Below are 12,748 nucleotides of genomic sequence, written 5' to 3' on the forward strand. Positions count from 1 at the left end.
TATTCACATTATATATTTATCTGCATTTTCTCAAATTCCAAATAGAGTATTAGAATTTGAAATATGGCTGTAATTCCTATCCCGGAAAGAAAATAAGTTCTCAAATGTAAAACCGATCTTAGAAGCTTAACTTGAACAAAAAAAAAAAAAAAAAAATTCCAAATAAGCAAACATTGCTTAGGCGGGTTATCCTAAAAAAGTAAACTTATTACAGTCAAATGAACAAAATTACATCAATTACAACTTTCGATTAAAATAGAGAAGGGCAATATTTTATGTTAATTGTTTCCTTTAACCATCATTCACATATAAAAAAAAATAAAAAAAAAAATTATTTTTAGAATAAGAAAAAAAAAAAATTGATAGGAAACTCTCACTATGTGTAAGAGCAAAATTTATCTTCAATCTCTCTTACACTCAAACTCATGTCTCTCGGTTCGGCCTGAAATTTTTGTATTCAAATGACTTTAGAAATTGTGTAACACTGATTCAAGCAACCATACACACATCACACAAATTGACATCAAACATGAATATGAATTTTTATCGAGCAAATTGTGAAAACAATTGCGCTCTTCTTCATCAAATTCTACTAAATAGTGGAATAAAAACTAAATATATTATTAGAAACTAAAGCTTTAAGAAAGTATATAAAATAAAAATTTAAGAAGACTTGAAAAGTACTCTTTAAATGCATATTACAAATTGTTTACAAACGAAGTCAAACCAATAACGTGCATTTACTTACAAACAATAAATAAGAAATATTTGCACCCATGAATAAATAAACGAATAGAAAATTTAGTAATGATTATTTCTAACAGAGTACACTGTTGAACAATTAAACCAACAAATGATGAAAAAAAAAATGCTGAACAATTAAACCAAACAACAAAGTATAGATTTACTTTGTATTTCCCTAGAACCCGCAGTGTTCTAATCCGTTGTTGCAGCCATCTTCTTGGTATGCTTCTCATCTTCAACATCCTGTATTAACGTTTTACTCCCCTAAACACATGTTTAATGGTATGCGTGAACAAGATGCATAGACACGATAGGAGTCACTAAATACAACGTTTCACTAACTTAAACATATATTTCACACTTAAATTACTTAAATTAACACTTGTCAGCAAAATAAAATGAAATGAAGTATAAAGAAAAAAAAAATAGCAAGAAGAAAACCTGCATTATAATTATCAAAGCTTCAATAGAAATTAATATTTTTGGTGTGATATTTCATTATAAATAAAACCCATATATTTCTCAACATTTGAAAACAATAATACATATAAAAATAAACAATTTAAAAAAAATTAAAAAAAAATAAAAAGAAAGAAAAAGCACTTCAAAAATAAATGCAGTATAAAAGAAAAAAATAGAAAAAAGAAAAACTGAATTTTGATTATCAAAAGCATTAATATAAAATTAGTAAAAATCTCTAATATTGTTGATGCATTACCAATTATATTTCAATACAAATAAAACTCATATATTTATGAACATTTGAAGAAAAAAAAATACAGAGAAAAATAAGCATAATTTTTTTTTTTTTTTTTATAAATGTGAAATATAACATAATATTTCACTTAAAATTTAGTGCAATCAAATGCTTAATTATCTATAATTTGGTGTTTCGAATGCATTTTTGTTCTATTTATGCACAACAATCAAATTAATTCTTGCCTTATCTTGATCTTTAAAACCCTTATAAATGAGAGAGAGAGAAATTAGAGAGGAAGCGAAGCCAATCTAAGAGGTAGAAATTTTAATACAAAATAAAATAAAATATTTCGCAAAACAAAATCACAAAGAAAAAGAAGCGAAGTGCTTCACGAAACCACAAACAAAACAAAAGTAAAGTGCTCTTGGTTCCACAATTGGCGTCAAATTTGAAGGTTTGTTACCAATTAACAGTTACAAAATAATTATTTTTTAGGGAAAAAAATCACCTGCTATATGTTGTAGTTTGTTGTAGAAAATATTCATATAGTCGGAGAGAATTTGAGTACCTTCTTGTATATATATATATATATATATATATATAGCGGATTTTAGAACGTTTGGCTTCGTTGTCGTTCCCCATTGTTGCCTTCTTAATTTTCTCTGATCGATTTCAAGGTTTTGCAGCTTTAATCATATTCTTGAGGAAGATATAGATTAACGTTTATTTGAGAAGATGTAGAGACACTATGGGAGTCTGAGAAAATGTAGGTTTCACAGTTAAATTAACACTTGTCAGCAAAATAAAATGCCACTTGTTGAAATTTTAAAGACACCTGTCTAAAGCTCCCATATTTAAAATGCCAATTGTCAAAATTTCATAGACTATCACTTGTTAACAAAATAAAGGGAAAACTTCAGAAAACCTCCCTGAAACTTCAGAAAACCTCCCTGAACTTTCAGCCATTTTGAAAAACCCCCCTGAATTTTCAAAACTCTCACTTAAGCCTCATGAACTTTGATTTTCTCTCACTTTGGACCCTTTTAACATTAAACTACGTCGTTTTGGACGTTTTATACCCGTTTTACCCTCAACCAAAACTACGTCGTTTTGGACTCCAAAACTACACCGTTTGGAGCTTCAAAACTATATCACCACCCAACTCAAAACGACGTCGTTTTGAGCATAATCGGGGCGGCCGGACCACCCCCTTGGCCATGGGGGTGGTCCGGCCGCCCCGATTTCCTTTTTATTTTATTTTATTCAAAGGGGGGTTTTTCAAAAGGGCTGGAAGTTCAGGAGGGCTTTCTGAAATTTCCCCCAAAATAAAATGCCACTTGTTAAATTTTAGAGACTCCTACCTAAAACTTTCCTATTTAAAATGTCACTTGTCGAAATTTCAGAGACTCCGGTCTAAAACTCTCCTATTATATATATATATATATATATATATATATATATATATATATATATATATATTAGATTAGATCATCCGCTTAATTATCGTTAATAATTAATAACCGTTTTTCTAGACAATTATAAAAAAAAATTTAATTGCTTAGAGCGGTTTTAAGGTTAAGAGAAGGCCTTTAATAACCACTAACTGCATACTTTTATAAATATTATATATTATAATATATTGTATATATAAAATAATAATAATAATAATATATAAAACGACGTGATTTTGGTTTTGCCCCTGAGAGGTAACTCAATCGGCTGGGACCACGCCTAACGAAGCGAAGATTACTAGTTCAAATCCTCCTCCCCTTCTTGTATATATATATATAGAGAGAGAGAGAGAGAGAGAGAGAGAGAGAGTTTTTGTTTTCATAAAATAAATAAATAATAAGAGAAATGATAGAATTGAATTTTTATTTTTAACCATTTCCATAGTGAATTGATGAATTCATAATTGAATTTGTATATTAAATTTGCAGGATGAGATGAAGAAAATATTGACGTGAATTATTTATAAAAAAAATAATATTATTATTATTGAGCTTTAATTTGTTACATTTTGAAGCCTCCTAATTATTTAAAAAAGCTCCAACACCCTAAACTCACTTTGGATTAGTAGTTAAAAGACCAAATAGTTAGTAGTTAAAGTCTACGAAAGTGTAAATTCTTACGCCCATGACTTTGCCAAATAGGTCCATCGTTTCCGTCTCTGATTTTGGAAGCATTCCTATAAATTTATCTCATCTTTTAAAACTATGATTTCTCTGTAATAAGGATCCATCACCGTCTCCAAAGGGTAGCTCAATCGGCTAAAGACCACACTTCATGAAGCGGAAGTCACTAGTTCAAATCCTCCATCCCCCTCTTATATGGACTTGTCAAAAAAAGAAATAAAAATAAGGATCCACCCCTTCTGTCAACGGTGGCATCAATTAAAAGACAACGATGATGATGATATAGCTTGCAGGAGCAAAGATTCCAATGGAATCACCTGTATGCGCAAGGGGAGCACTCCTTGAGCTTCACTAAAATCATTTTTTTGGTTATTTTTGTGAGGTAATATTATTAAAATGGCCTAAATGTCCACTTTTCAGCCTCACTACTTTTTTTAAAAAAAAAGTTGTGAGGTAAACAGTACTCACCAAATTTAAAAGGGAAAAATTTTAAAAAACCTCCCAAACTACTAGCCGTTTTTTATTTAACCCCCTAATATTCCAAAAGTGATAAAGTAGCCTCCCAAACTACCTAACTATTGCATTTTGGCCACTCCGTTAGTCAAAATCGTCAGTTTGGACGAAAACTGCAAAATGACGTTGTTTTGTTATGGGTAAGTTACTACAATGCCCTTTTATGAAGAAAAAAAAAATTGGAAAAAATATAAAAAAGCCCCAGAAACTACCAGCCATTTTCATTTTAGTCCCATAATGTTCAGAAAGTGATAAAGTAGCCCCCAACAAAACGACGTTGTTTTGCAGTTTCCGTCCAAACCGATGGTTTTGACTAACGGAGTGGCCAAAATATAATAGTTTGGTAGTTTGGGGGCTACTTTATCACTTTTTAAATATTATGGGGCTAAATCGAAAACGGCTGATAGTTTAGGGGGCTTTTTTATATTTTTCCCAATTTAAAGATTATTATTCACTCACCTATTGATTAAACAAATATAATTTATCTCTCTCCCTTTTTACTTTTCGTTTCTCTCCCCTTTTTTTCTTTTTCTTTCCATTTTCTCTACGGCCTCCCTCCCTTCTCTTTTTCTTTTCTCTCGGCATTTGGCACCATATCTCTCTGCCATTTGCTGAAAAGGCCTGTAAAACAAGTTTTTTTTTTCCTATTCCTGTAAAACGAGTGGCTTGATTGAATATATTTTATCTTTCATTAAAAAAAATAAAGGGTTAAATGCTATTCAAGTACCTGTGGTTTGCACCAAAAATCAAATAGCCACCTGAGTTTTCAAAAATATCGCAAATGGTACCTGTGGTAAGCCAATAAACTCACTTGGTACCTCTGTCAAGATTTTGTCAATGTTTTTAATGAAACGCCACATCACCCTTACACATGGGCACCACGTGGCATGGTACCTGAGTTTTTTTGGGGCTACGTAACATTTTATTTAAAAAAAAAAAAAAAAAAAAGAAGAAGAAGAAATATATGCTGGGGTGGCCAGCCACCCCGTTTGGCCTGGGGGTTGTTCAGCCACCCCCAGACCCGCCGTCTAGGGGTGGCCGAACCACCCCCATGGCACAAAGGGTTGGCCCTTAGGCCATGGGGGTGGTTCTACTACCCCGAGACGACTGGCCTGGGGGTGGCCGACCACCTCCTATGGGGTGGTTTGGCCACCCAGCGTATTTTCTTCTTCTTCTTTTTCTTTTTTTTTTTAAAAAATAAAATAAAAAAAAATATTATGTGGCGCCCAAAAACTCAGGCACCACGCCACGTGGCGCCCACATATAAGGGTGATGTGGCATTTCGTTAAAAACATTAACAGAATCTTAACAGAGGTACTAATTGCGTTTATTGACTTACCATAGGTACCATTTGCACTAATTTTGAAAACTCGAGTAACTATTTGATTTTGGTGCAAACCATTGGTACTGGAATCGTATTTAACCAAAAAATAAAAAATTACCTTTACTTAAAGATATATAGAAAGTTGGAATGCAAGCCAAATAATGATTTTTCTTTTGCACTTTAAATTTATTATTTTGCCCTTACTCTTTGTTCATCATGATTTAGTTAGATAAGGTTATTTTTGTCTTTTGACATTTATTTAGATTGCAAAACTACTAATTTTCCCTTCCTAAATGTAATGAATTTAAAAAGATGTCTGAATAATTCTGTCTTTTATATTTGAATTACCATTTTGCCCTCTGATTATGTAAAGAGACACTTTTTTAGAAGGGAAAATTACAGTTTACCCCCCCCAAAGTTGTCAGCGATTTGCAATTCCGCCTCCAAAGTTTCAATTTTTGCAATCCACCCCCCTAAAGTTTCAATTTTTTGCAATTCAGGCACTCCGTCAGTCAAACCCTCTTTGACTGACGGAACAGTGACCACGTGCGACGCACGTGGTCACTTTATGCGATTTAGTGCCCAAAATACCCCCATCAATTGGTTACACCTTGACCCACGCCCAAACCCATCTTACCCACGCCCCCGACCCTGCTGATCCGACCCAACCCAACCCAACCCAACCCAACCCAAACCAGACTTAAAACAACTAATCAAACACGTGAAATCAGGCATTCCGTCATTTTGCTTGGTTCTCCTTGCTGACTCACGAGCAAAAGGGACCCTCTGCTGGTAGAACCCACCTCCGACAGCCACGCGACAAGGTACCCGACACCCACTCGAGATCAACCCAAAGCTCCATCCTTTGCGCCTTTGTGTACGACGAGGTGAGATTTTGCCCATTTTGATTCGAAAATTTTCACCGAACCATGTAGTAGCTTTCTAGGGTTTTTCGTAAATTGGGGTTTTCTTGAGGGGGTGTTAATTTGGTAATCCCTAACTCTGTGATGTTGATTTATTGTTAACAAATTTTTGTTTTCTATTGTATATTGATTTATTGCGAAGAGAGAGAGTAAACTTGGTTGTTTGTGTTTGAACAAAAGTGGTCCCCAAATTGTATAATGTTGTCGTGTGAACAAAAGTGGTCCCAATGTTTTTTTCTGATTTGCATGTATATCAAAAGTGGTCCTCTTTTCTGATTTGCATGTATATCAAAAGTGGTCCTCTAGTTTGCACTCCCAATTTTCTTCCACTTTGGAGATCTCCCTCCGAAGCAGTGAGATGCTAGCTAACTGTTTGTCTAAATTGAGTTTTATCATTAAATTGCTTCTATATTTTCTGATTTTTATTTCCGGTTTGTTTGTTGTTGTAGTTCATTTTCTTATCTTGTAAAAAACAAAACAAATCTATTAGTACTTTTTTAGATTTTATAAAAGTTATTTCACAAGCTTTTAGTTCTCACCTCGTACGGTTTTACATCCTTTAAATTGATTATATAGAAGTTGCATCATTGATTGTAACATTCAACAATCATACAATAATTAATTCACCAATTAAAAAGAAATAACCCAATTTATGAGCATTCTTAATTATCAGCATCACTCAGTTCACACTAGCTGCCCAATTTAATGCCCCTATATATATATATCATGTTAGAGACAAAGAAGTTGGGTCCACGCCAAACAGTAATTTTCTCATTTCAAGATTAGCCTGATTATTTATTAATTGATTAATGGTCATTGAAATATTCTTTTGGATAAAACTTACCCAGGATTGATAAAACTTAATCACCAATTATCCACCATTTCAAGAAGCATAAAATCGACTAAAAAGTTGAAAAAACTAATTTTATTATCTTAATTCACTATATTATCTCTTTATTTTATGAAAAATACTACTATTTGCATTCATTTATCAAGAAAAGACAAAAAAAAAGAAAAAAAAAAAGAGAGATTCGAACTAGTGACTTTCGTTTCATAAGACGTGGTCTCCAGTCGATTTAGTTAGCCATTGAGAACATCATATAACGTGTTTTAAGTGGTTTCTCATATCACATTTAAAACACGTTACATCAACCAGTATGAAATATGTTATATGTGCATGTGAAGAATATATCATTAATTTTATTTCATCTTCTTACTATACAACTCTTTTTCTCCTTTTGAAGATTGAAAGTAAAATCTATTAGTAATTATATGATTATGACTTTCTTGCTCCAAATTTACGTTAATTTTTTTTTTCCACGAAGCATAAATGTCAGCAATTACGCTAAGACTTAATTACAAGAAAAGAAAAAGAGAATCACAATATATTATAGAAATGTTCTTCCAGAAACATGTATATATATTTTCTTCCAATACGATGTTAGTGTTAGGTAAGATGGCATATGTTTTTCTTCAAGCAGAGGAGATGAGATGATAAGCTGAATTAATTAACACCCTAAAATAATGATAATGCCAAATTTGAAAGTCGTTGGGTAGAGCTGCAGTTACTTGGGTTTAGGGTTTAGGGTTTCATTATGTATTACATAAAAAATAAAAAGGTATGACATATGAACCTTTAATAACCATCATGTTTGTGGGAGTTTCATGTAATTGGATTGATTGATTGTTCTATAATAGCTAGGGTAGTTTTATGTAAGGATAAGTTTGAACAATATTTAGTATTTCATTAATAAATAGTGATAAATAATAAGGTAAAATCTATACCATTTAGGTCTTTTGAGCTAGAGGTTTCAATAAGTGCGATTTAGGGGTATTGGTTAAAATTATTTACTCTAACAGTCTTTCCTCCTTTTTTTTTTTTTTCTCCTTTTCTTTCTAATGTAATTAACTAGCTTCACTATTCTATTATGCATGTCTATATTTTTACAGATTTGGCTTTAATTTGTAATCAGCTACATAATCAAATTAGATTCCATGCAATGTTGAAAATCATTTACTCTAACAGTCAATGTAGTATTATAACTCATATTATTGATGTGACATTCCAGCTTACGTTATGTGCACACAAGACACCACGCTACACATTCCTCTCAAATATTAAGAAACCTAAACCCTAAATCCTAACCCTAACAAATATTTGAATTATCACCTGGTTGTCTTGCTTCCAAAATATTTGCATGTATTTTTAGGGTTTGAGCTTAGATTTGCATAACTTCATTCTTAAGCAATAATTATATTGGTAAACTTATTTAAAGCTGCTTCTCATACATTTTATTCATTATTTTTGTAGGATGTCTTTGAATCTAATGTTCGAGGTTAGGTATGGCGGTAGATTCGACAGAAGTTGTGGTTGCAATTACGTGGGGGGAGAAGTTCCTGTTCATGGTGAAGGGTATGATCCTGACAACTTGTCTTTTTTTGAGCTTGAAGATATTTGTAAAGACTACGGGTACAAGCTAGGGGATCTAATATACTTCAGAGAACCTGATAAGACGTTAATGGGGGGTTTGCATTTAATCAGCTCTGATGCCGACGTATTGTTCATGGTTGGTTGCCATAAAGGGCAATATATTGTGCATTTGTATGTCGTGTGTTTTGGGGAGGGTCAGGGTGATGTTCAGGATTACGAAGGAGAAGATGACGATGAAGGGGAGGGAAGGGTTGATTACAATGACCCTTGGTGGAAAGGCAAACTCAGTGATGACGAGGATTTATTTGATGTAGATGTTGACGAAGGCGATACTGGAACTGGAGCAACCGGAGCAGGAACTAGTGAAGCTGGAACCGTTGGTGATGGTGATGGTGGTTATGACAATGAGGGTGAGGAGGAAGAAACAGGTGATGAAGAAGATGGGAACCATGGTGAGGCCCGCAAAACTGATGCTTCTATTAGGTCCGAAAGTGGGCGTAAGAAAAATAAAAAATTTGAAGAAGTAGATGATGATGACACAAACTCAGAATTGGCTAGAAGTGACATATTGGAGTCACCACCCCGTAGTGATGAAGAAGCTGAAGGGACATCTACAAAAACGCCCGAATTTCAGCGAATGGACCTAGTTAACCCAGAGCTGCATCTCTACATGACTTTCCCAGACATACAAACATTTAGAGAAGCAGTTAAGGAGTACAATCTTTTGAGGGGCAAGGAAATTAGGTTCAAAAAGAATGAAAGAAGAAAGTCTATTGTTGTGTGTAGGGATGACAAGTGTCGGTACCGAGTATATGCAAGGCAGGTTTCTGATGAACAAACATTTCAGATAAGATCTATGCAGCCTAAACATGTGTGTGGTAGGCAATACAAGAACTCCATTGTGAACTCAACTTGGATATCGAACAAGTTGATTGAGAAGTTCCGAATTCAGCCGAATATGCCCTTGAATGTCATACAACATGAAGTGAAGGAAAAGTGGAAAATGGATGTGAGTCCAAGTATGATGTACAGGGCTAGGGCCAAGGCATGTAAAAAAATATTCGGGAAGCTTGAAAACCAATATGGTCACCTGTGGGATTATTGCGAGACATTGAGACAAACGAATAGGGGAAGTTGTATGATGATGAAGGTTGACAGGCCAAACCCAAATGTGCTTCCAAATTTGGAAGATTGTATTTTTCTCTTGCTGCAATGAAGAAGGGGTTTCTTGATGGTTGTAGGCCTGTCATAGGGGTGGATGGATGCTTCCTGAAAGGGCCTTTCAAGGGACAATTGTTAGCTGCAGTTGGAAGGGATGGGAATAATAATATGTACCCAATCGCATTTGCTGTTGTCGAAGCTGAGACCAAGGACTCTTGGACATGGTTTTTGGAAACCCTAGTGTCCGATCTTGGAGTGCATGAAAGAGGCTGCAGACCTACATTTATTTCGGATAGACAAAAGGTAAGTTATGTTACATTTAATTTTTGCTCATAATTTTCAAATCACACTTAAACAAATTTGTTAATTAATTGTATTATTTTGGTCATTTTTTCATGCATTATTAAATTGTTGTGCAGGGTCTGATGCCAGCTTTAGAGTCTGTGCTTCCAACGGCGGATCATCGAATTTGTGTTAGGCATCTGTATGCCAACTTCAGAGACTTGGAGGGCCATAAAGGATTGGCATTGAAAGAGCAGTTATGGGCTGCAGCAACCGCATACACTGAACATGAGTTTACAACTCATATGGAAGAATTGAAGAAACTTAGTAAGGATGCATACGATTACTTGAACAAGCTTGACCCCAGTGGGTGGTCTCGAGCTTGGTTTAATGAAGCTCCAAGGTGTGAGTTGCTGGTAAGCAATATTTGCGAGTGTTTCAACGCATACATCCTCAAGGCTCGTGACAAGCCTATTTTGACAATGTTGGAAATGATAAGAAAAAAGCTGTTGACGAGATATCAGGCTAAGAGGGAAGGGATTGCGAAGTTGACAGGGAGGTTGTGCCCTAGGATTGTGCAAAAATTGGAGGCAATTGGTTTGGATGCAATGAACTGCATTGCAACCTATGCTGGTGATGGAATGTTTGAGGTTTCTGCTCCCAGCAACAAACAGTATGTGGTAGACCTACGTAGAAGACGATGTGGTTGCAGGCAATGGGAAATCACTGGAATCCCCTGTCCCCATGCATTTGCTGCTGTACTCTATGATTGTGGGAATCCGGAGGACTATGTTGATGAATGCTACACAATCGAGACGTACAAGAAGGCATATGCACCAATAATTTACCCAATGCCTAGTCAGGAACAATGGATAAAGACCAGACATGATCATTTGGAACCACCTACAATTAGAGTAGCCCCCGGGAGACCAAAGAGGTTAAGAAAGAGGGCTCCTAATGAGAGTAGGGACCCCAAAAATCCTAACCGAATTAGGAAATTTGGAGCAAGGATGAGATGTGCGAAGTGTACTGGTTTGGGTCACAATAAAAGGAGCTGTCCACTTAATCAATCTTCAGGAAGTCAGCTTAATACCCCCCCTACAGCAAGTGTAAGTGTTATTCAACCCTATTAAATCGTCCTTAATAGATAACCTGGTTTTAACTGGCTTATTTTAGACTTTGTATGGCATGCTAATATTTGTTTCCAATTTTTTATGCAGTCACAAAGTGTTGGGTCCAATACTCGATCAACTGGTAAAAGCAAGGCACGTGTTGTGGGCAAGGTAGACATTTTTAGGCGCTTGTACTGCCATTTTTTTACGGTTTGTAGGCAAATGTAGTCACTTGACAATTGTTACATTTGATGTTATCAGAAAGCTAAGGTGGTGAAAAGTAGTGGCAGTGGTGGTCCCAGCCAGTCATCAAATGCAGTAAAGGTACTTAGAAATTATGTTGTTTTAGTAGTCGGTTTTCTCATACCCAACGCATAATGGGTATATTTTTATTAGTTCATAATTTGTTCTTACTTTCTATGGTATTGTTTAGAATAAAGAGGCCTTGAAGAAGAAGAATACAGCATCTGGGTCAACCGCTGGTCCACAAGCATCAACCATACTCAAGGTACTTAACTATATGATAGCCGTCTTTACTTTGTACATTTATTCACATAAACCCTAATATGACATATAACATCTTTGCTACCATCTAGTACTTATTTATTTTGTATTATATATATATATATATTTATTTGTTGTGATTTTGCAGAAGGGTAAGGGGAAAGGTCAGCCTACACATGCTCCACGTGAATTTGTAATCCCCAGACTTGTTGATGAAAGAGAGCACACACCTCCCCCTGGATTTGGAGCAGAAAGAGGCGCAACACCTCCACCTGTTGAAGGCCAAAATGACGATCTCGCCCCCTTTGAACCTGGGGTAGGAATTACCTTACCTGCATCATGGGGCAGGGTGGAAGGTACAGAAGATGCCCTTGAAATTCCTGTAATGGTCACAGGAGGTCCTGCATCAAGGACTCGTACATCTGATAGGATTAGAGGTATTTTCCGTAGTACACCGACCCGGGCTCCTGTACATATTGACCTCACTGAAGCGGTCCCCGCTGGACCTCAACCTTCACGTACAGGGCCTAGAACTAGAGGTGGTGGAAGTGGACGGAAAACTATGGGTGGTGGACCTAGACGGGCTAAAATGGGGAGGGGATTTGCAATTCGAGGTGGTGGAGGTAGAGGTGGTGTAGGCATTGATGTTGCAGGCAGAGGTGGGGCAAGCATTGATGTTGCAGGCAGAGGTGGGGCAGGCAGAGGTGGGGTAGGCATAAGTGTTGCAGGCAGAAGTGGTGCAGGCAGAGGTGGTGTAGCTGCACCTACTACTGCTGCACCTCCACATGCTGATGGTACTGTAGCAAAGTCTGATAATATCGCAAAGTTGAAAGGAAAACGCATTGCAACAACAGTAGAAAAGGGTATTGAAATTATGGAAGGCAAGAGGAAACGGCTCAATCCACAATGGAAGCCGTAA

At 35.7% G+C, this 12,748-nt stretch overlaps 1 protein-coding gene across 1 annotated transcript; it reads left to right on the forward strand.

The window, feature by feature from the left end:
* Positions 1-9,866: 9,866 nt before the first annotated feature.
* LOC132180577 (uncharacterized) lies at positions 9,867-12,748 on the forward strand. The gene is made up of 6 exons (XM_059593454.2): positions 9,867-10,234; positions 10,351-11,322; positions 11,434-11,496; positions 11,587-11,649; positions 11,759-11,833; positions 11,978-12,748. The coding sequence occupies exons 1-6, from the start codon at positions 9,983-9,985 to the stop codon at positions 12,746-12,748; spliced, it is 2,196 nt and encodes a 731-aa protein (XP_059449437.2). The 5' UTR covers positions 9,867-9,982.

Source organism: Corylus avellana, chromosome 5 (assembly GCF_965113065.1).
Source record: "Corylus avellana chromosome 5, dhCorAvel1.hap1.2, whole genome shotgun sequence".
In the NCBI taxonomy this organism is placed as follows: domain Eukaryota; kingdom Viridiplantae; phylum Streptophyta; class Magnoliopsida; order Fagales; family Betulaceae; genus Corylus; species Corylus avellana.

Bases quoted from the DNA above. Each gene is read 5' to 3' on its own strand.
- LOC132180577 (XM_059593454.2), top strand. From the start codon at position 9,983: ATGAAGAAGGGGTTTCTTGATGGTTGTAGGCCTGTCATAGGGGTGGAT. The intron at 11,497-11,586 runs GTAGACATTTTT...TGATGTTATCAG, and splicing joins AGGCACGTGTTGTGGGCAAG to AAAGCTAAGGTGGTGAAAAG. The intron at 11,834-11,977 runs GTACTTAACTAT...GTGATTTTGCAG, and splicing joins AAGCATCAACCATACTCAAG to AAGGGTAAGGGGAAAGGTCA.